Consider the following 21,960-nt stretch of genomic DNA (forward strand, 5'->3'; position numbering starts at 1 on the left):
GTGTTGGGGGGGTGGGGGTTGGGAGCCAGAAGGACCTTGAAGAGGGTGGTTGGGACGTTTCAGGTTCTAAGCTTGACCCACAGAGCAGAGCGTGAGCCCCGTCAGGTTGAGGTCCCTCACCTTGTAAAGGACACAATTCCCATTCTCTTTATCAGGAAGCTGAGGGGCAGGGGCCCTGTGGCAGAGAGAGAGCCCCTTAGCCCTCTCTGTTCAGTCCTCCGGTGCCCCCATCCCTGTGCATCTGTGGCTGTCACATGCAGATGTCTGGCCAGGAGAAGGTGCCCACCAGCCAGTGTCAGTTGCTCCAGGAGCCAAGCCAGGTGCCCTATCACCCTGTCTTCCCGTTCCTCCCCTCCATGGTCAGGCCCTCCTGCTCCCTCCTCTGGTCCTTCAGTTTCCCCTAGGAGGCTTCCGTGTCCTCCTGCCCCTCCTCTCCCCAACAGCGCGATGCTTCTACCTCTCCATTCTCTTCCTCCTGGTCCTTGCTCATCTCTGGCCGTGTCCAGGGTAGCACCCACATGGCCTCCTCCACCAGCTGCAGGCCTGGCCTCCCATCTGAAACGGGGCATTCAGGCCTCGATGCTGGCCCTGCACGGAACTTGTTCACTGCCCCTCCCTGGGATGCTTGGCCTCCTCTGTCAAGGACCTGAAAGTCGGAGGGGAGGAGGTTTCTCTGACCAGAGCTGTTCCTGGACCCTCTTTGGTGGTGTTGCTCCCAGGCACAGCTACTCCATCCCCAGCTAGTCCCCAGGCCACCCAGCTGGGCTTCTGCCTCAGTTTCCCTGCCCAAACGTGCTGTGACATAGGGCAGTGGGCTCCAGGTTGCGACCAGCCCCTTCCCATGATTAAACCCTACTCCCTGCCCCTGCAGAGGGATCCTCAACAGCTAACCAAGCCCCCGAACTCCAAGAAGCCACCCCATCCCACCTTCCAGCTTCCATGTCCTCCCTGCCAGCTGGGCCCATGGCAGAGGTGCAGCTAGAAACTTGCAGACCCAGGGAGCTTTGGGATCAGAATCTGGCCTGGTGCGGGGGATGCTGGCCTCATGTCTTAGCCCAGCTCAGGCCCACGGGGGTGCCCCCCTTCCTCAACATGGGCAGGAGACACTCCAATTTGTGCAGCTCTCGACTTGGGCCTGATACCACTTCAGACTCATCAAATCCAACAGCTTCAGAGCGCGTGCTGAGTAACAGGCATCTGGCGGATGAGGAAACAGGAGCCCAAGCCATGCAGCCAGAAATGGGGCAGTTTGGATTCAAAATTAGACCTGACCGAATCCTGGGTTCCTTCTACTCGAGTAGATGCTGCTTTGGGGATGACCCTTCAACTGGTGGTTACTTGGCTTCCCTATCCGGGGAACATCCAGGGCCTCTGCTGTCAGACCCGGGGCCTTGCCTGCCTGATGGGCTTCAGGGAGGAGGTGACCCAGGCCCCCGTCCAGCACGTGGCACAGCCCCAGGAGCAGTAAAGACCTGGCTGTGGGCCCAGGACCCTGCTGGGTGGTCCCCCACGGGCTGCGAAGGCTGAGCTGCTCCCCTCCAGACCCCTCCCGCCAGCGCATTCCTGGCTCCCCGGCCCCTCCCCTGGCTCCCGGGCCTCCCAGCCCCCTTCCCCGTTGGCCCAGCCCGCGTCTGAATCTGCTTCTGATTCCAGCTCTGCGATGAGGCCCCCTCCCCTCCCCTCCCTCCTTCCCGACCCGAGCAGCCCCGCCCCCGGCTGGGCCCGGGCTTGCGCCTGCTGCGCCCCCCACCCCCTCCTGGCACAGCTCGTCCGCCCTCGCTGCAGCCGGGAGGAGGCGGCGGCCCGTGCACCGCAGGCCCCGCCCGCCCACGGCCCTTCCCGGGAGGCCGGGAGACCTGCTCCGCCCGGCCCTCGGTGGGTGAGTGCGAGCGGCGGGTGGGGCCTCCGCGGGCGGAGACACCGGGAGCGGGGGCGACGCCTGTCAACGCTCTAGGCCCAGCGGGAGGACGCGCCAACATCCCCGCTGCTGTGCTGGGCCCGGGGCGTGCCCGCCGCTGCTCCCACCTCTGGGCCGGGCTGGGGCCGCCCGGGGGCCCTGTTCCTCGGCATTGCGGGCCTGGTGGGCAGAGCCGCGGAGGGGGCTTCTTTTCCCCGAGGGCAGCGTCTTGGGGCCTGGCCACTGGCTGACCCGCAGCGGCTCCGGCCATGCCTGGCTGGCCCTGGGGGCTGCTGCTGACGGCAGGCACGCTCTTTGCCGCCCTGAGCCCTGGGCCGCCGGCGCCCGCCGACCCCTGCCACGATGAGGGGGGTGCGCCACGCGGCTGCGTGCCAGGCCTGGTGAACGCCGCCCTGGGCCGCGAGGTGCTGGCTTCCAGCACGTGCGGGCGGCCGGCCACTCGGGCCTGCGACGCCTCCGACCCGCGACGGGCACACCCCCCCGCCCTCCTGACTTCCGCAGGGGGCACGGCCAGCCCTCTGTGCTGGCGCTCGGAGTCGCTGCCTCGGGCACCCCTCAACGTGACTCTCACGGTGCCCCTGGGCAAGGCTTTTGAGCTGGTCTTCGTGAGCCTGCGCTTCTGCTCAGCTCCCCCAGCCTCCGTGGCCCTGCTCAAGTCTCAGGACCATGGCCGCAGCTGGGCCCCGCTGGGCTTCTTCTCCTCCCACTGTGACCTGGACTATGGCCGTCTGCCTGCCCCTGCCGATGGCCCAGCTGGCCCAGGGCCTGAGGCCCTGTGCTTCCCCGCACCCCTGGCCCAGCCTGATGGCAGCGGCCTTCTGGCCTTCAGCATGCAGGACAGCAGCCCCCCAGGCCTGGACCTGGACAGCAGCCCAGTGCTCCAAGACTGGGTGACCGCCACCGACGTCCGTGTAGTGCTCACAAGGCCTAGCACGGCGGGTGACCCCAGGGACATGGAGGCCGTCGTCCCTTACTCCTACGCAGCCACCGATCTCCAGGTGGGCGGGCGCTGCAAGTGCAATGGACATGCCTCACGGTGCCTGCTGGACACACAGGGCCACCTGATCTGCGACTGTCGGCATGGCACTGAGGGCCCTGACTGCGGCCGCTGCAAGCCCTTCTACTGCGACAGGCCATGGCAGCGGGCCACTGCCCGGGAATCCCACGCCTGCCTCGGTGAGGCCTTGGAGGGTGGCCTGGGGACTTTGGACACAACCAGCCTGCCCCTGACCCATCCCTCCCTGCAGCTTGCTCCTGCAACGGCCATGCCCGCCGCTGCCGCTTCAACATGGAGCTGTACCGACTGTCCGGCCGCCGCAGCGGGGGTGTCTGTCTCAACTGCCGGCACAACACCGCCGGCCGCCACTGCCACTACTGCCGGGAGGGCTTCTATCGAGACCCTGGCCGTGCCCTGAGTGACCGTCGGGCTTGCAGGGGTGAGCCCACCACCGGCCACCTGCAGGCCCTCACCCTCTGACTTCCCAGATCCCCAGACAGGCTTCTGACCAGGCCCTTCCCACCTCTGTCCTCAGCCTGTGACTGTCACCCGGTTGGTGCTGCTGGCAAGACCTGCAACCAGACCACAGGCCAGTGTCCCTGCAAGGATGGCGTCACTGGCCTCACCTGCAACCGCTGCGCACCTGGCTTCCAGCAAAGCCGCTCCCCAGTGGCGCCCTGTGTTAGTGAGTGACCCCGCCCCGCCTCAGCCACCAAGCCAAGGCCACCCTAGCTCCCTGCTGTTGTCCCGTCTATTCCCCGAGCTCTGCAGATCTCTCTGCCCCTCCATCGCAGGCCATTCTCCCTCCCTCTCTGCAGAGACCCCTATCCCTGGACCCACTGAGGACAGCAGCCCTGTGCAGCCCCAGGGTGAGTGGACACAGGACGGGGCCCCAGACTGGCATGACTTTGGGGGAGGGGGCTCTGGGAGGAGAGGGTGGGGAAAGGGAGTCTGTGCCAGCCTCCCACCTTCTACCCAGACTGTGACTCGCACTGCAAACCTGCCCGTGGCAGCTACCGCATCAGCCTAAAGAAGTTCTGCAAGAAGGACTATGGTAGGTGCCCTCAGGCCTCCCGCGGACCTTCGCACCTTCCTCCTCTCCCTACCTTCCCTCCTCCGCCAGCTTCCCCTGGAACGCCTTGACCCTTGCTGGGCCCCAAGGCCCATCCTCATCCCTCAGGTCCTCCACGGGCAGCGACCTCGCCCCTTCAGCCCCCACTGTCCTCCTGGTGTCCTCCCCGTGCCTCCCCCTACAGCGGGCAGGCCGCCCCTTCCTGACCCCGCCCCCTCTCGCTCTCCCCGCAGCGGTGCAGGTGGCGGTGGGTGCGCGCGGCGAGGCGCGCGGCGCGTGGACACGCTTCCCGGTGGCGGTGCTCGCCGTGTTCCGGAGCGGAGAGGAGCGCGCGCGGCGCGGGAGTAGCGCGCTGTGGGTGCCCGCCGGGGATGCGGCCTGCGGCTGCCCGCGCCTGCTCCCCGGCCGCCGCTACCTCCTGCTGGGGGGCGGGCCTGGAGCCGCGGCTGGGGGCGCGGGGGGCCGGGGACCCGGGCTCATCGCCGCCCGCGGAAGCCTCGTGCTACCCTGGAGGGACGCGTGGACGCGGCGCCTGCGGAGGCTGCAGCGACGCGAACGGCGGGGGCGCTGCAGCGCCGCCTGAGCCCGCCGGCTGGGCAGGGCGGCCGCTGCTCCCACATCCAGGCGCACGTTCACCCTGTGCCTTCGCCTGACAAGGAGTCCTTGCTCGCGTCGCGCGTGTCGCCACCTGGGCCGCCGCCCCGTCCCCGCCGGCAGCTCCCTCGGTACCTCCCGTCTGGCCCTGGGGGGAAGTGACCGGTGCAGCGACAGCCCGCCCCGCACAGAGGCGGGTGATATGGCACACCCGGAGGACCCCATGGTCTCCCGCCCTCTGGCTGTCGGCCCTGTCCCAGGGGCACTGGGATACCCGGAAGGCTGTGAATCCTTCGTGATGCCGGGCCCTCTCGGGGATCTCAGATCATCCCCGGGGCCGCTGTGATGCAACCCCACCCGTGCGGCGACCCGCCAGGGAGCGCGCTGACCTCCCCAAAGACTGTGGCCACCGCAGGCGCCTTGGACCCCCATGGGGGGACAGGGCGTCCCCTGCCTCCTGCAGCCCCCCACGAGGGCGGCGGCCTTGGCCCCTGCGGGCTGGACGTCCGCGTCCGGGTGCCCCGCGGCGTCTGCTGCCGGGTCCCGTAATTTTCTTGGCCGCCTGTGTCCCCGTCTGCGGGCTCCGTCCCGCCGTCCCTCTCTCTGCCGCGTCTCTGACCCTCGGCGCCACGGCTCCTCAGCTCAGGGCCGGTCCCAGAACCTCCTTCCAGCCCTTCTCCCCCGACTCGGGAAGGGACGTCGTGCCCACGCGGTTCCGGATCCACGCGTGACCCGGCCGGACCGCGACGCCGACAGGCGGCTGTCCGGGCCCCCGATGCCCTCGGCAGGGCCGTGCCACCCCCCGCCCCCCTTGGCTTGTCCCCCCGGGACCGCACTGCCGTTGCCTCCTCTCCGCGCGGGACCGGTTCCCGGCCGGCCCCAGCTTCCGCCGCTGCGGCCGCCGACCGTCAGCGCGCATGCCCAGAGCCGGGCAGGCCGGAGCCCCGCGGGCGCTCCGGGGTGGGCACAGGGCGAGAGCTCGGCGGGGGCGGGGCCGAGCACGCGCGTGCGCAGAAAGGCCGGCGCGGCAGGCTGAGGAGAAAGCGGCGCGCGGAGGTGGGTGCGCTCGGGGCGTGCGGGGGGCGCGCGGCGGGGTGGCGGGTGGCGGGGCCGGGTCCCCGCTGTCACCGCGGTCGGCGCGTGCTGGGGGCGGGAGCGTGGGGGCCGGACTGCGGGCCCCATTCGAGGCGGGGATCCCCGGCCACGCGCGGGTTGGGGGCTCCAGAGCCCGGCATCGCCCGGCGCTGCAGCTACGGCTTGGCCTACGGGAGGGGGCGCAGGAGCGGGACCCCCTGGGCGCGAGGCCCGATCCCCGCCCGGTCGCTGGCCCGCGGCCCGGCCCAGGGCATGGTGTCGTCTGGAAGTGACTGTGTCACTGTTTCCTTGGGGCGCTTTCCGTCTCCGCAGGGTCGGAAATCCTCTTCGGGGCTCGGTGAGATTGCAACAGATTCTGATACGTCCTGCCCTGTGGACCTGCAGCGGCCCCGGGCCCCGCCCCGCCCCGCCCCGCCCCGCCCAGGGATGACACACGCCCCCACCGACCACCCGCCTGGGGGTCCGCCAGCCCCCGGCCCTGTCCAGTGGGGGGCCCCTCTGGGTGCGCCGTGCCAGGCGGCCGCTGTCCTTCGGGCCCTGGGAGGTGGAAGCCAGGGACTCCCAGCCCTGAGCCAGCACAGCGGAGGGGAGAGCCGGCCCCACCTGGGCTGGGCTGCACCTGTTCCCGCCCCCTCCAGGCGGGAGTCCCCGCGGCCTGGCCACAGGCTTTCTTTGATGGCCGTGCCCCGCCGGGAAACGCGCTGCGGCCCCCGGGTTACTGCTTGCGGGGGTGATATTAAAGGCCAAAGGTTGTCTAAAAGCCACCTGGGTGGTGTGGAGGTGCAGGTGGGCTGTTAGGTTGGTGGCTGTGGTTGTGAAGCCGATGTCACTGTCTTTACCCAGCAGCTTATTCCAGAAAGGGGGCGTCAGCCTGCCCTTCCAGTGCCGATAGAAACACTAGCGGGTGATTTTTCACTGTTTTGCTGTGTTTGCTCTGGAGTCACCAGGTGACTTCCAGGCAGTGTGCAGAAGGAACCGTCCCATTATTTGGCACGTGGGCCGTTTCCTCCACCCGAGGTCCAGGGCTCCGTCTTCACAGTCTGTCCTCAGCACACAGTAGGCACCTGTAGATGGCACACGTGGCGTTTCCTCCGCCCGAGGGCCAGGGCTCTGTCTTCAGCACACAGTAGGCACCTGTAAATGTTTGCTCAGTTGCGGCGAAGACAAGGAGGCAGGTTCTTTTCATTTTAAGGAACACACAGGGAAAAAAACCAATCCAGATTAGAGAAGATCAGAAAATCTTACGAAGATTTTACAGTTACTGTTCCTAGCCTGTGGCGTGACCCCTGCGTGCACTGCCTTTTATTCTGAGGGTTGATCCTCATCTAATCTGAACACTCAGATAGAGGCTTTACATGGAGGACTTATTGGGGAGTGCTTGCTCTACTTAGAAGCCTGTCTTTCCCTGTGAAGAGGGCTGGAGCCACACTGTTCATCTTTGCTTCCCCCCAGCCTGGCCAGGGCCGGACCAGAGGTTTTCTCTACGTGATGGTTGAAGTGGATCAAGGTCCTTTTGTCGGAGTGATAGATGTCAACTATTGCAGTGGCTTTCCACTGGGTTGAGGGTGACCTTCCGAGATGCAGAAGTAATCTAGGCAGGGTTTTCATAACAACAATAAATTTGGCCACCCAGGGTCTGTAAAGTCACCTGTAGGGTAGCCTTACTAGCTCTCGCTGACTGCACCTGCCAGGACTGTCCAGCAGGCTCGAGTGACCTTGGGCATGCAGTGTTGCTCTTAATTATCTACAGATTGAGCCAAGCTCAGAAAACATATTAAATGTTTGCCTTTAGATGGTTTCTGGTTTAAAGTACATAAGGACAATGAAGCAGGTTACAAAAAAAGCACTTAACATTTACCCTGTTCAATGTTTTACCTGTCTGAGCATACCTTTTCTGTTATGACAACTCTGTAAATGGAAGAAAGAAGTCCTTTTCAACTCAAAGCAGCAATTTCAGTGGCTGTTTCAAACATTGCCTTTCAATTGGAGATAAAATCAAAGAAACAAAACCTCAGGCTTTTTGCTGAAGACCAACTTGAATTCATTATTCAATGATTTTCTGTATCCTTTCAACATGCATTTGTTAAGTGAGGTGCGGTGGCTCACACCTGCAATCCCAACACTTTGGGAGGCTGAGGTGGAAGGATCGCATGAGCCCAGGAGTTCAAGACCACCTTGGGCAACATAGGGAGGTCTCGTCTCTATAAAAAATTAGCCAAGTATGGTGGCATGTGCCTGTGGTCCCAGCTACTTGGGAAGCTGAGGCAGAAGGATCACTCAAGCCTGGGAGCTCAAGACTGCAGTGAGCTGTGATTGTGCCACTGCACTCAAGCCAGGGCAACAGAGTGAGACCCTGTCTCTGAAAAACAAAACAATAAAAGTGCATTTATTGAATTCACACTTCATAGGAGGCACCATGCCGTGTGTTCTGTGGATTTGGTGTTAAGACTTGGTCTCTGCCCTTGAGCTTATAGTGCAGTGAGGAGACAGGAGAATAAACACATGGTAGAAGCTCCCACAGAGGTGGACAGAGCCTTCTGTGGGCGCAAAGGCGTGGCATCCAGCTGGATTGTGGTGGGGGTGGGGCTCTGAGATGGACTTGAGCTTCATTTTGAAGGATGATCAGGACCGGCAAGAACAAGTGAGGGAAAAGTGCCTTCCCCCGAAGGGACAGTGGATATAAAGTGACAGGCGTGGTTCCTGCCCACCAGCTCTTGGGAGAAGGGCAGTGGTGGCCCCAGGGTAGATGGGGTAAAGTGGGTGAGCTAGGCTGACAGCAGACTGGGAAAAGCCTTGAGTTCCACCTGGGAGTTTGAATTCACCCTGAGTGGCATGAAGCCTCTGAAGATCTTGGGTTTGTGAGTGACTTGATCAGAGGTGGCCAGGGAGGTGAAGAGGCCAAGGCCGGTTGAGGGACTGTCATGGCACACCCAGAGAGACATCAGGACAGAAAAGAGCAAGACTCAGCCGGGCCCGGGGGCTCACACCTGCAAGCCCAGCGTTTTGGGAGGCCAAAGCGGGGGGAACGCTTGAGCCCAGGAGTTGCAGGCTGCAGTGAGCTATGATTGTTCCATTGCACTCCAGCCTGGTCAACTCTGTTTCAAAAGAAAAAAGAGAGCAAGACTCTGAGACAAGTGGCTGCAGGATGGGAAGAGCCAGGGAAGAAGGAGGGGATGTTCCAGGATTGAGCGGCGGGCAGTGCCACACCCCATGCAGAGTGTGGAGGGAGGGTGCGGGCTGGCACCATGTGGAGATGGCGATGAGGTTACTGCGAGACGTCTGGGCAGTAAGCATATGTGTTTTGGCCTGGAGCCAAAGAGAGTGTATTAGACGAGAGCATTTTGGGGATGCTGTGTGCCATCCAAGCTGGGGACTGGGTTGGGTCTTCCCAGGAGAATGTGTAGAGTGAGAAAAACAAGACAGAATCCTGAACGCTGTGGACTCCTAATACAGTCTTAAAGTCAATAAGGGAACAGAAGGCCAGTCAGTAACCCGTTGCCTTTTGGGGGAATGGGGCAGGGTAGTGGGCTTTTTTCTTTTTTTTTTGTTGAGACAGAGTCTTGCTCTTTCTCCTAGTCTGGAGTGCAGTGTCAGGATCAGTGGCTCACTGTAGCCTCGACCTTCTGGACTCAAGCGATCCCCTTACTTCAGCCTCCCAAATAGCTGGGACGATAGACTTTTTTCTTTTCTTTTTTTTTTTTTTTTTTTGAGACAGAGTCTCACTCCCACTGCCGTGGCTAGAGTACAATGGAGGGATCATGAGATCATGGCTCACTGCAGCCTCGACCTCTCGGACTCAAGCAGTCTTCCCACCTTAGTCTCCTGAGTAGCTGGGACTATAGGCGCACACCACCACGCCCAGCTAATTTTTGCATTTTTTATAGAGACGGGGTCTCGCTTTGTTGCCCAGGCTGGTCTCAAATTCCTGGACTCAAGCAGTTCTCCCACTTTGGCCTCCCAAAGGCTGGGATTACAGGTGTGAGCCACAGTGCCTGGCCTGGCCTTTTGTCTCTTGGAGTGAAGGATGGAGTATGGGACGGGGGGGATGCCAGTGTCCTTGCAGTGGCCTTCCTGTCTCACGTGTCTATTTGCCTTTTGGGGAACCTCCAGCTTCAGTGTCGCTCTTCTCAAAGGACCTAGTTCTCCTGCAGTCTGAGGGTTGCTCGTCTCAGACGTTCCCACAGGTAGGGCTCTGAGAAAAGGCTTCTCAGACCGAGAGACCCAAGGCTGCAGAGCCCTCAGGGGCACCTCACTCTCCTTCCAGGACCCTGTTTCTGTGTGGTCCTTCAGCATTGGCAGCAGGTACAACTTTGGAAAAAGTCTGCTAAGAACAGAGGCCACGCGTGTGATGCGTCCCCTACCCCCTGAGTCCTCCACCTGAGGGGCGGAATGGGTGAGGCCGGGGAAAGGCTGTGCTGCAGAAGCAGCCCCTATCTGCCCGCGGCCGGCACGTGGTCTCCCAGGGCTGGCTGAGCCTCTGGATAAGGTTTGAGCTGTTATCTACACCCTCCAACAGAACCTGCTCACAGGGGCGCAGGCTTCATGGCCTCCGAGGACTGTGCATATGCAGCCATGGCTTCCTGCAACCCTCCCCAGTGTGTTCCCTTCTTTTTTTCTTTTCTCTTTTTGTTAATTGTTTTTTTTTTTTTTCTTTTGAGATGGAGTTTTGCTCTTGTTGCCCAGGCTGGAGTGCAGTGGTGCGATCTTGGCTCACCACAACCTCTGCCTCCCGGGTTCAAGCGATTCTTCTGCCTCATCCTCCCTAGTAGTTGGGACTACAGGCGCACGCCACCATGCCCAGCTAATTTTGTATTTTTAGTAGAGACGGGGTTTCACCATGTTGGCCTGGCTGCTCTCGAACTCCTGACCTCATGATCCGCCTGCCTCGGCCTCCTAAAGTGCTGAGATTACAGGCGTGAGCCACCGTGCCTGGTCGTTAATTGTTTTTTTTTTAGAGACTGGGTCTTGCTCTGTTGTCCAGGCTGGAGTGCGATGGTGCAGTCATGGCTCACTGCAGCCTCAACCTCCTGGGCTCAAGCCATCCTCCCACCTCAGCCTTCTGAGTGGCTGGGACTACAGGTTCTTGCCACCACACCTTCCTGATTTTTTATTTTTTTGTAGAGATAGTATCTTACTATGTTGCCCAGGCTGGTCTTGAACTCCTGGCTCAAGGGATCATTTCACCTCAACCTTCCAAAGTGCTGGGATTACAGGCATGAACCACTACACCGGCCTGTTCCCTTTTTCTTACAGGTCATTGAGAACACACCACAGGGGACCTGGGAATCTACTGAGGATACAGATTTCCCACAATCCGAGACTGTGTGTCTGCCTGATTGTTACATAATTTTAATTGGGTGCCACACACTGAGAGAGATTGTTTACTGGTGGGCCATCCTGTTTCCAGTAAAAGCCCTTCCATTCACTGTGGCATGGTAAATGGAGCTCATCACATGGTCCCTTCAGCCTTTCCTTGAATCATTTCCACCCCTTCCCTAATTACCCTCTGTGATCCCTTTCCCGGCAAGGGTCCTTCTAGCCTTGCTACCTTGGTAAACCTGTGGCCTTAGGATCGAGGTGTGGACATTAACTTTTCTGCTCTGGCGGCTTCCTGGGCTGTCCTCTCCATGTTCCCAGCACTCAGGGGCACTGTCCTTTCCTGGCAGCCTAGTAAATCCCAGGCCTCTGTTTTGGGCCCTTTGGCTTCTTGGTGCCTGTTATGCTGAAGCGTAGAACTGTCTTAGTCAGAGCCCCAAAGGACACTGACCGGCCCACGTTCTCATGGAGCTGGGTAGCTCTGACCAGACTTGCCCTCTGGGGCCCTGTCCTTTGACCACGCTGTCTCTATCCCTTCTGAGGCTAAGGCTTCCTCACACTGCAAGACCCAGCCGAGGCAGGCCTTGGCACTGGGAAAGCATCGTGTCACAGCACCTGCACCTTGAATTGGCATCGTCAGTACACCTGACCCGGGCTGGGGTGGGGCCATGCCTCTGTACTCCTCTGCACTCAGGTACCTGGCACACTGGCATTCAGGAAGCATGTCTTGAATGCCTATTAAAATGATTAGGACCGGGCGTGGTGGCTCACGCTTGTAATCCCAACACTTTGAGAAGCCAAGGTGGGAAGATTGCTTGAGGCCAGGAGTTTGAGACCAGCCTGGGCAGCATAGTGAGACTTTGTCTCTACCAGACATAAAAAGTAAATAAAAATAAAATGATTAAACATGCACAACTCCATCTCGAGCTGGATCTCTCCTTAGGTCTAAAGACACTTGCTGAGAACCTGATGTGTGCCTGGCCTTCCAAGGCACACCTGTCACTGGCTTGGAACTCAGACCAATCAAAATGCCTGTGCTGCTGACAGCTGAGCTCTCTTGCTCTGGTTCTCCTCCTGTGTCCTGGGGGTGTTTTTCCAGACCTGCTGTGGGGAGAACCTTTGGGCCCAGATGATAAAGATCCTGAATTAGCAGAGTCCTGTGCCAGCTCCAGCCCCTGCCTTTGGGTGGACCAGACCAGGCTGGGGAAAGAAAGATGTCTGGCTATGAAAGGGTGGCTGGCCAAGGTTGAGGCTCAGCCTGCCCCTGCTCAGGCTCCGAGCAGCAGGCTCAGCAGCCACAGTTAGGCATGTTTGCACTTCCAACCATCACAGGCAGGCAGGCAGGCCAACTGGCCCATGGTGTGGTGACTAACACCTCATTAATGGTCATACCCCTCTTGTACCTGGCATGTGCCCTCCATTGTGTGCCTCCAGCAAAGAGCCCACTATCAAGTTCCCCAGTCAGCAGCTACTTGGTAGTCACTGTGGCATGTCGGTCACCATTAATATTTGAAAGATGCCTGTGCTCTGCTTCAGGCTGAGGCAGGCACCCCTTACCTTCCTGTCATGTGAAGATGCCTGCAGGAAAGGTCACACCTAGGGTGGGTGGACTAGTAATGCTCCCTGTTGTTATTTGGCCTTCAAAATTAAATTTGTCTTAGGCCCAAGTGGTTTGCGATTTCTCTGAGTCTCTGCCTGTTTTCTTCTCTGTTCCCTCCTTCCCAGGGTACACTGGACATAGTGTGAGACGCTTGGGTGCAGAAGTCACGGTGTGGTAGCAGGGCTGGGTGGATAAGCCAGCACCACGATGGTGGGTGTGCTGGGCAAGGGTGAGGACAGATGTGGACAGGAGGCGTGGAGCTCTGTGACGGCTTGGCCCTGCCCCAGAGGTCCCATGGAGTCCTGTGAAGGAGGGGCGATTGGACCGAGCAGAAAGCGAAAGGGGACAGGTGTGTCCTGCCTCTCTGAACAGTGACATTCCCACAGTGTAGTGTGGGGACTGCAGTTGGCACTGTGTGGCCAGGACTCCGGAAGCTGTTGTCCGAGGGGCAGGGAGGGGCTGGGTCCTGGAGGGTGGGGGACACCAGGAGAGGGTTTCGGGTGGAGAACGGTGACCGGGTGAAGCCCTGAGTGGGCAGGAGGCTGGGAGTGGGAGCTGAATTGCGCTGGAGACACATGGAGTGTGAATGTTGTGATTGTACCGGAGACACCTGGGAAGCAGCTGGAGGGACAGGCCTGGACCTCAAAGAAGGATTCTAGGCTCAGAAGAGGGTGGGCTCCATTGGAGAGACAGGCACGGGCGGTGGAGGAGCAGCCGCGGAGAGGTGAGGGGATGCCTGGCAGGGAGGCAGGCGGGATGAGGCCCAAGGCAGCTGGGAGATCTGGCGGCCAGCGGCGGGAGGGCCGGAAGCTGGGTGTCGTCTGCTCCTGCCAGCCACTAGGCTCAGAAGGAAAACGGAGAAGAGGTGGAGCTGGAGTGGAGCCTCAGGCCCTGTGGTTTGCTGTGTTTGGGGCCTGCTGTCACAGCACTGGGAGCCTTGGAGAGAGATGGGGAGCTAGGATCCCCAGAAGGTGAGAGCCAGGACTGAGGGGGGACCTTGGTCTGTGGTGGGAATGCAGAGAGCTGGGAAGCTCGCGCCTGACAAGCCCGCTTTCTTGGGGTAGAGTGGGTGGGACGGGGCAGCTGTGAGCTGGAGAGGAGAGGGTGTCGGTGAGGTGTGCTGCGAAGGATGCCAGGTGGCACCGGGGGCTGGGCCACTCGAAACCGCTGAGCAGGCGGCAGGACTTCTCCCTCTCCCCTCGGCCGCTCTCATGCCTCGGGCTGACTTCCTCGTGCAGTTTATCCATATGGCTGAGACAGGAGCGTGGGGTTGGCGGGCGGGAGTTGGGGCTTGGCAAGACGGTCCAGGCTGAGCTGGCAAGAGAGAAAAGCCAGAGTGGCTGGTGGATGGGGGGAGTCACAGCTCCGAGTGGGAGGAGGGCACTGAGGGCTCTAGGACGGGGTATGGGCGGGTATATGAATGTGCAGCCTCTGGAGTGGGTAGAGTGGTTTTCTGGAATGCCCGGGGACTGGATAAAAAGATAGAGATGTAAAGGCTTTTAAAGTTCTAGAGGCCACGGAGCTTTCCAGCCAGGACGGTGAACTTGGCCCTCAAGGGAGGGCAGCACAGAGAGGAAGGCCCTGAGCCGGAGAGGAGGCGGGTGGTGATGGGGAGAGCCCAGCTGCTGCTTGGCCAGAGGAGGAAGGGTACGTTCGGGAGAGGATGAAGACTTGGGAGTGGTGTGTTTGCTGTAGACAATTTCCAGAGCAAGAAGGCAGGTTGGGAGCAGGGGCCGGGGGTAAAAGGCAGATAGCAAGGTAAGGAGGCGTTGGGGAAGACCAGCGGCTGTGCTCACCGTGGTTAGTGACACTGTCACCATCCAGCCCCGGTCAGACATGGTCCTATAGCTGAGGGTCTCACCAGGCAGTGGGGGCACAGGTCAGGGGAATGGGATCGCCAGAGGAGCATTCTCAAAATGTGCCTGTGCAGGCATCTCCCACCCCTGACATTCTGCATGGGAGGACCAGGGGGTGCCCACCCTACATGCAGCAGACCCCTGGTGGTCATTCTCCTCTCGGCCTCCCGTCCTCCCCTCCCCACCTCACCACCCCCAGTGGATGTTTCTGATGACTGTGGCCTCTGCACATGCCCTCCAGGCTGCCACACCACAGATCTTTCTGGAATAAAAGCTTGATCTCACCTCTCCACCCCAGTACTCTGGTGGTGCCCTGTCACTATCGGGATGGAGTGGTGAGCAGGCCTTGTTACCCACTTCCCCACCCCCACTGCTTAGAGCAAGTCTTGTATTTCTCTGCTGCTGAGTGCAGGTCCTCCCCCTGCCACCCCCACGCCCAGTCTGCCCTGCCAACCCCAGCACGCTGTAACGGCCTTCTAGAAGGGCTTCCGGAACCCATCCAGCTCCCTGGGGCATGCGACCACCCCGGGGCCTCTCTGCTTCTACATGTGTCTACAAAGCCACTTTCTGACCTCACTGCCAGGTGACCGATTTCTCTCTCAGCTCTTCCTAGCTCAGTGCCAGGCGCCTAGGAGGCACTCAGGAGAAGGTTCCAGAAAGAACGGGTACACCTGAGTGCACAGACAAGTCCAGTGGCTCTCTTCCATCGTGGTCCACTGTGCCAGCTCCATTGTTCCAGGGCTGAGGCCTAGGGCGGTGGGGCTATATGGCAGGAGGAGTGTCTGCACTTTGGGCCTCTGCCTGGGATTTATTTGTGTCTCTGAGGCATCCAGCAGATTCTTGGAGGACAGGATTAGGTGTTCCCTGGCCTTTCCCAGCAGGTAGGTGGGAGGCCTGGGCCCCTCATGAAGAAATCAGACTTGGCGTGGACTTGCAAGGAAGGTCCCCCAGCCAGAGGAGGCGTCATCCCCTCCCTGGGGCCGAATGCTGGGGCCACCTCTCCCCTCATGCCTGCCATCCACACCCCGCTCCAGGTCTGCTTTTAGGCCCCAGTCCCTGCCCCGTCTAGTGTGTTCTTCCAGCCTCCCTCCACCTACTCTCCCAGCACCTCTGTGATGTTGTGAAATATCTGTTTGGTCTTTGTCCTTGTTTTGTGACATACAACTCCTGAAATCCTCAGAATCTCCGTGGTGCTCTTTCTGTGCGCTGGTGTTGACTGATAGCTTCCGGGTGGCGCTGGTCACTGGAAAGACCAAGGCAGGATTAGCGGGTTAGAACTTTCAGCCCCACCCCCAACCGCGGGGAGGGGAGAGGTCCAGAGGTGGAAGGTCAAGTTGATTGCCAGTGGGGTAATCAATCATGCCTACTTAACAAAGGCTCCATGTCAGCCCTAGAGGACAGGACTTGGAGAGCTTCTGGACAGCTGAATGGGAGGGAGTGCCTGGAGGGCAGCACCGTGTCCCTCTCCCGTACCTCACCCTAAAGGTCTCTTCATCTGTGTCCTTTGTAACAACCTTTATAATAAACTAGTGAATGTAAGTGTTTCCCTGACTTCTGTGAGCTGCTCCGGCAAATTCATTGAACCCAAAGCAGGGGTTGTGGGAACCCCAACTTGAAGTTGGTTTCTGAGAAGTTCCAGAGGCCTGGACTTCTGACTGGTGTCTGGGGATGTGGGGGGCTTGTGGGATCTGAGCTATCTCCAGGTAGATGTCTCCCGGTGTCGGGATTGAATTGGAGGACACCCTGCGGGCGCCCGCTGCAGAATGGATTGCTTGCTGCCGGGAGAAACCCCCGCGTTTTCTGGGTCGCAGATCCCGTGCCGATTGCTGTGCTGGCATCAGAGCAGAGGAAAACGTGGTATGAGAGTTTTTCCAAAGAGTCCAGACACGCTTCCAGGCTCTCTCAGCCACCCCCACACCGTCCCTACCATTCCCACCTGGCCCGCTGCTGCCTGTGCCCCAGGGTTTCCGGGCACTCCGAGCTTCCCTGGCAGGCAGCGAAGCTCTCATCCCTGGATCTTGCGGATCTCGCGCCCGGGCTGGAATGCCTGTGCTGCCCTCCCCTGCCTGGCGGGTGGGGTCGGTGCTCAGGAGCGGGTGGGGCCTGCCGGTCTCCCTAGCCCACCACCAGGTTTCCTCCGTATCCCCGCAGCACTTGGCAAGGTCCAGGGGCTTCTGTGGGGAGCGAGAGTGTTTTGGATCCCGCCAGCGGAGCCCACTGAGAGAAGCCTGCATCTCCTATCACGTGAAGCCCGCAGGGGCCAGAGCACCTCCTTCCTGTGGTCCCTAGCTGCGGGCGTTGGGGTTCCCCACCCATGGGGCCCGGCCTCATTTCCTCTTCCTCTTCATTCCCGGTCCCACTCCCAGGAAATGGTGAGGGATTGCTCAGACCAGATGGGAAGAAGTGAGACGAGCGGCAGCTGACGCCCATGCCCTGTTCTGTGGCCCGTGACGGAGGTCCAGCCACACAGAACCCCGGGTCCTTGATAGCTTGTCAGCTGCTGGGACGGGGGCTGTTCTTGCGGCCAGGATGGGTGTGGTGGTCAGGCCAGGGCAGGATGGGGCCCAGGCCTGCAACCCCAGCTCTTCAACCTGGAGTCCTAGCGAACACTGACCTACGTTGGGACAGGGCTGCCTCTTGCCCAGGGGGCTGCAGTTGGCCCCTTGGTGGCATCTGGGAGTGTGTGGGAGTGCCCTGTGTGCTGTGGGCCTCATCCCCAGGGCTCTACCTCCAGCCTGAGCTGCTCTGGCATTTGCTTAAGAAGCATCTGTATCGAAACTGGCTTTGAAAACTTCACAGTGGAGCTTCCCTGGGCTGGAATTCTCTGTTTGTCGCTCGCCCCCGCCTCCAGCATCCCCAAGTGGCCTGGGCTGTGACTCCCACTGTCAGGACACGGTCCTGTGGGATCCAACCCTGAGCTGTCTCTGGGGGTCCCCTCATCTTCTCCACCCTCCTGGTCTAGACTCTGCCTTCCTTTCTCCCTGGCTTCTCTGTCCCAACCCTTCCTCCTCCAGGGCCACCAGGGGGATTTTTGTAAACACAGATCTGATCGGGTCACCTGCCTAGACTCTCCTCCTACCCCGTGTGGGGACACCCGCCTCTTAGCGCACCTCAGCCCCTCAGCACTGCCAGGGCCGCCCAGCTCGCCTTTGCCCATTCTTGCCTCCACATCTGAGGGGCACCGTCCCCACCCACAGACTGCCTCCACAGCTTTCCGCCCCTTCCACAGCAGCAGGCACAGCCCTGCCCGTGGGGTTCCCCTAGCACCTCCCCAGCTGCCGTGGTTGACAGCCTCCTCTCAAGCCGCCTCTCCCTGGCACAGAGGCGGCACCTCAGTGGAGGTCTGTCATGTGACGACCTGCAGGACGAGGGAGCCGCGGTCGTATGCTGCCTCCTCACCTTTGCTGTGACCCGGGACAGGAGCGGTCCCCAGGAAGGGAGGCACGGTGTCGGGGTTGGCGTTGGCCGTGTTAAAATGTCATCAATGAGGCTAAATGTGTGTTCTGTCTTTGTACATGAAGGATAGTTTGTTTTCAAATCCAGTTGTTTGGGAAAATCACATTCCCCTCTGAAGAAGCGAGACGTGCAGAGGCCTCGTGACTCAGGCTGTCAGGCCTGGAGTTTGGCACTGGAGTTTGGCGCTGGAGTTTGGCGCTGGAGTTTGGTGCTGGAGTTTGGTGTTTGGGGATGGCAGATGGTGTTACTAGTGGCAGCCTTGCCGGGGTGGCCTGTGTCTCCAGGACTCGTGGGAGGGCCCTGGTACTAGAAGTGGCCGAGTGCCCTGAAGTCGCAGACCTGCGTGGGTCCTGCCTGTGCTCAGGGACCCTCTGGAGCCTCTCTTGGAGGTCCTCGCTGTCCCAGGATGAAGGGAGATGGAGCAGCAACAGCAGCCAGCAGCTGTGGAGTTGTGTTCCGCCCCGAGGCTGGGGTGAGCTGCTTGTCTGCTGGAGCGAAGGGGCCAGCTGCCTGGCTGGGGCCCCTCCTACCCCATTCTCCACGGTGAGGATCTACTTCCTCCCACATCCATGCCACCTCCCACCTGCCTCCTGGCTAGAAATTAGCTCAGGGCGCCACACTCTTGACAGACGGCCCACCACCCAGCCCTGGCTGCCTTCCTCTTCCTGTGGGCGCCTTCAGGGGGTTTGCTGCCAGGGACGGATTTGGGGGTTTCTTGGAGCTCCCATGGAGTGAGGACATAGGCTGCTGTTGGGTGTTCCTGGCTGAACACTGGTCAACTGGCAGGAACTGCCCTCCCTGGGAAGGCTGCTGGGGCTGTGGCGGGGTGGGGGTCTGCAAGCCTGTAGCCATTTAAGGGGCCCCTCCTCACATGTGGTAGAGCCAGGACTGTGCCCTGTGGCCAGAGGGCACGGTGGTCACATGTGTCAGCTGACATATCAAGATAACATTTTGGGGAAATAGAAATCGCTTATACTCATTACTCATTCGCACATAGCTTTTTTTTTTTTTTTTGGTGGGGTGGAGTCTCGCTCTGTCGCCAGGCTGGAGTGCAGTGGCGCAATCTCGGCTCACTGGAAGCTCTGCCTCCCGGGTTCACACTATTCCCCTGCCTTAGCCTCCTGAGTAGGTGGGACTACAGGCGCCCGCCACCACACCTAGCTAATTTTTGGATTTAGTAGAAATGGGGTTTCACCGTGTTAGCCAGGATTACAGGCGTGAGCCACCGCGCCTGGCTGCTTTTTTTTTTTTTGAAATATTTGGCCGGGCGCGGTGGCTCACGCCTGTAATCCCAGCACTTTGGGAGGCCAAGGCGGGTGGATCATGAGGTCAGGAGATCGAGACCATCCTGGCTAACATGGTGAAACCCCATCTCTACTAAAAATACAAAAAAAAAAAAAAAAAAAAAATTAGCTGAGCGTGGTGGCGCATGCCTGTAGTCCCAGCTACTTGGGAGGCTGAGGCAGAAGAATCACTTGAACCCGGGAGGCAGAGGTTGCAGTGCGCCGAGATCGTGCCACTGCATTCCAGCTTGGGTGACAGAGTGAGACTCCTTCTCAAAAAAAAAAAAAAAAAAAAAACAAGAAAGAAATATTTGCTTTGGAGCGGGAACAGAGTGAGACCCTGTCTCAAAATGAATGAATGAGGCATGGCCCAGTGGCTCACGCCTGTAATCCCAGCACTTTGGGAGGCCGAGGCGGGTGGATCACGAGGTCAGGAGTTCGAGATCAGCCTGGCCAACATGGTGAAACCCCATCTCTACTAAAAATACAAAAAATAGCCAGGCGTGGTGGGCGCCTGTAGTCCCAGCTACTCGGGAGGCTGAGGCAGGAGAATGGTGTGAACCCGGTAGGCGGAGTTTGCAGGGAGCCGAGATCGCGCCACTGCACTCCAGCTTGGGCGACAGAGCCAGACTCTGTCTCAAAAAATAAATAAATAATAAATAAAAAAATAAACGAGCGAACAACTGAATACAAACATTTGCTTCTGATCTGCAGGTACCTTGAGCTCTCAAACAGGCGTGGCGTTTATGAGGAAAGGCCATGTAGGTCCCTGGAGAGGCTTCCCGGGTGAGAAAGAAGCCGCACTGGGTATGGAGGGCAGCTTGGCTGTGGAGAGAGGCATTAGGAGGGGACGGTGGCCCGTGAGAGAGCTGCCCCTGGCCCGTGCAGTTGCACCTCCCTCTGCAGGACCGGCTGCGTGTTGACCCGCTGGGACCGTGATGTCCCAGGCATTCTAGAATACCTTTCTAGCACCTGGCCTGGGACCCTGTAAGGATGAGAGCGTCCTCAGGCAGCTGAGCGGTCCTGGCCGGCCGGGCTGGGCTGAGTGCTTTCTATCAACAGGCTCAGTAAATCCCGCAACAGAACAGGGACTGGAGCCTATCCCTTGCCAGTTTCCTACTGTGCTTAGAATACAATCCACGGGCCCGTGGGTGTGTCCGTGCTGCCCTCTGTGCCCTATAGCGCAGCCAGCCTGTTCCTCCCTCAGCCTTTGCACCTATCTGCTGGTGTCTGGAGCGCATCGTCCTCAGCAATCCCGGCTGCTTCCTTCTCACTCCTCTGGCTCAATGTCATCTCCTGGGAGAGGTGTGCCCTGAGGATCCTCAATAAAGTAGCTGTCACCCTCCAGACCCACGGTGTGGACCCCCACGATCTGAAACTGTCTGTGTCTGTAATTCTTGTGAGTCTCGTGGGTGTCAGGTGGAATTTTTCCTATTTTCTTGGAATTGCAGGCTGGGCCCAAGGCTGAGGACCAAAGACAGGAGGAGTGCTTCTCTGCTCCACACTCAGGGAGCTGCTGGCAGCTGGGCTGACAGGTGCCACCTCGGAGAACCAGCGCCACCTCACTCCATGCCTCTGCAGGGAACTGGAGCCTGGTGGGGAAGCACACTTTAGGTGAAGGCAGTGCAGTGTTCATGGCGAGCAGCGATTCCCTCGCACCCCAGAGGCCACAGGAAGATGGCTTCCCCCACAGGAGGCACCCTCACAGGGCCCTGCTGGCACTGTCTGCCTTGGGCTGCCTGAACCCAGAGAGAGAGTGGGATAGACTGTTCATGGGGTGTCACCCTAATGTCACCTGCACCCCACCCTGTCAGTCCGGAGTGAGGCTCAACCCACAGGGGCTGCTTGGGAACTGTTGCCCGTGAGGAGCTGGGTGTTATTATCGGCTCCGCTCTGCAGACATGGCAACCACAGGTTAGGGAAGATGCATGGCTTGTCCGCATTTCAAGCAAACAAGTGGCAGAGCTGGACTTTGTGGCCAGGCCTGTCTAACTGCAGAGCTGCCCCGTTTCCACAGTAGCCCCTGCCTCCCCTCTCACTCCCTCCCCGGCCACCGCCTCCGGCTCTGCACCTTTGTCAGGGGTTGGGGGAGTGCAGGGAACAGAGGAGGCCTTGTTTGCTGCGTAGGAGCAGGTGCGGCTTATGATGTACAACAGCAGCCAGCCAGCAGATAGACAACAGAGAAAGCCACTCGGCCGTGAAAACTCACCAGAGTGTGGGCACTCAAGCCCATAAGTGCTCCAGCCTGGGGTAGTTTATGTTTTTGATCAGTTTCCACCTCCCCTTACTTCCTCATCTCAGTTGCCAGTTTAAAGAAAACTTCACTCAGTTGTGAATGCAAGAAAAAGGTTTGGCAGGATATATACCAAAATGTGACTAGTGATTTTCTGTATGTGGAAGGGGAGTAGGATTAGAGAGGTAATTTAAACAGAACTCTACATTTTTACTCCCTAATTTTGGTACTATTTGACTTTTTGTGATTTTTGCATTCAAATATCACCAGCGTAATGAAAGACTTTTTTTTTAACCTAAGGAACCCAATCTGGACCTCGTTTTTATTTATGTATTTATTTTTTATTTTTGTTTTCATTTTATTTTTTTTTTCAGACAGGATCTTGCTCTGTCACCCAGGCTGGATGGAGTTCAGTGGTGCAATCAGGTCCCACTGCAGCCTTGACCTCCTGGGCTCTGGTGATCCTCCCACCTTAGCCTCCTGAGTAGCTGGGACTACAGGTATGCACCACCACGCCTGGCTATTTTTTTTTTTTTTTTT

General features: G+C 59.5%; 2 protein-coding genes across 7 annotated transcripts in view; both read left to right on the plus strand.

Moving 5' to 3' along the window:
* The first annotated feature begins 1,761 nt into the window (after positions 1-1,761).
* Positions 1,762-20,565, plus strand: NTN3 (netrin 3). Of its 2 annotated transcripts, XM_004057011.5 has the most exons (7): positions 1,762-3,094; positions 3,166-3,354; positions 3,451-3,600; positions 3,734-3,784; positions 3,895-3,969; positions 4,221-5,637; positions 19,902-20,565. In XM_004057011.5, the coding sequence occupies exons 1-6, from the start codon at positions 2,167-2,169 to the stop codon at positions 4,568-4,570; spliced, it is 1,743 nt and encodes a 580-aa protein (XP_004057059.1). In that variant the 5' UTR covers positions 1,762-2,166; the 3' UTR covers positions 4,571-5,637; positions 19,902-20,565. The 2 variants fall into 2 exon arrangements, with proteins under 2 accessions (XP_004057059.1, XP_055220979.1); XM_055365004.2 differs by lacking the exons at positions 4,221-5,637; positions 19,902-20,565 and having other exon boundaries at positions 1,791-3,094; positions 3,451-3,596; positions 3,734-3,998.
* The window catches only part of TBC1D24 (TBC1 domain family member 24), a 30,469-nt gene continuing 14,086 nt past the window's right edge, over positions 5,578-21,960 (plus strand). For 3 of the 5 annotated variants that reach the window (XM_031007403.3, XM_031007405.3, XM_031007404.3), the window contains exon 1: positions 5,578-5,637. The gene's annotated coding sequence lies outside the window, so the exon portion shown is untranslated. Of the gene's footprint in view, positions 5,638-5,674; positions 13,564-21,960 lie in introns of those variants that run through there. The other 2 variants (XM_019012803.3, XM_055365003.2) reach the window with 2 other exon arrangements.

This window comes from Gorilla gorilla, chromosome 18, assembly GCF_029281585.2.
Source record: "Gorilla gorilla gorilla isolate KB3781 chromosome 18, NHGRI_mGorGor1-v2.1_pri, whole genome shotgun sequence".
Classification (NCBI taxonomy): Eukaryota; Metazoa; Chordata; class Mammalia; order Primates; family Hominidae; genus Gorilla; species Gorilla gorilla.

Excerpts from the sequence above, each read along its gene's own strand:
- NTN3 (XM_004057011.5), top strand. The coding sequence starts at position 2,167 with ATGCCTGGCTGGCCCTGGGGGCTGCTGCTGACGGCAGGCACGCTCTTT. Across the intron at positions 3,355-3,450 it reads TGACCGTCGGGCTTGCAGGG|CCTGTGACTGTCACCCGGTT; the intron begins GTGAGCCCACCA and ends CTCTGTCCTCAG. Across the intron at positions 3,785-3,894 it reads CAGCCCTGTGCAGCCCCAGG|ACTGTGACTCGCACTGCAAA; the intron begins GTGAGTGGACAC and ends CCTTCTACCCAG.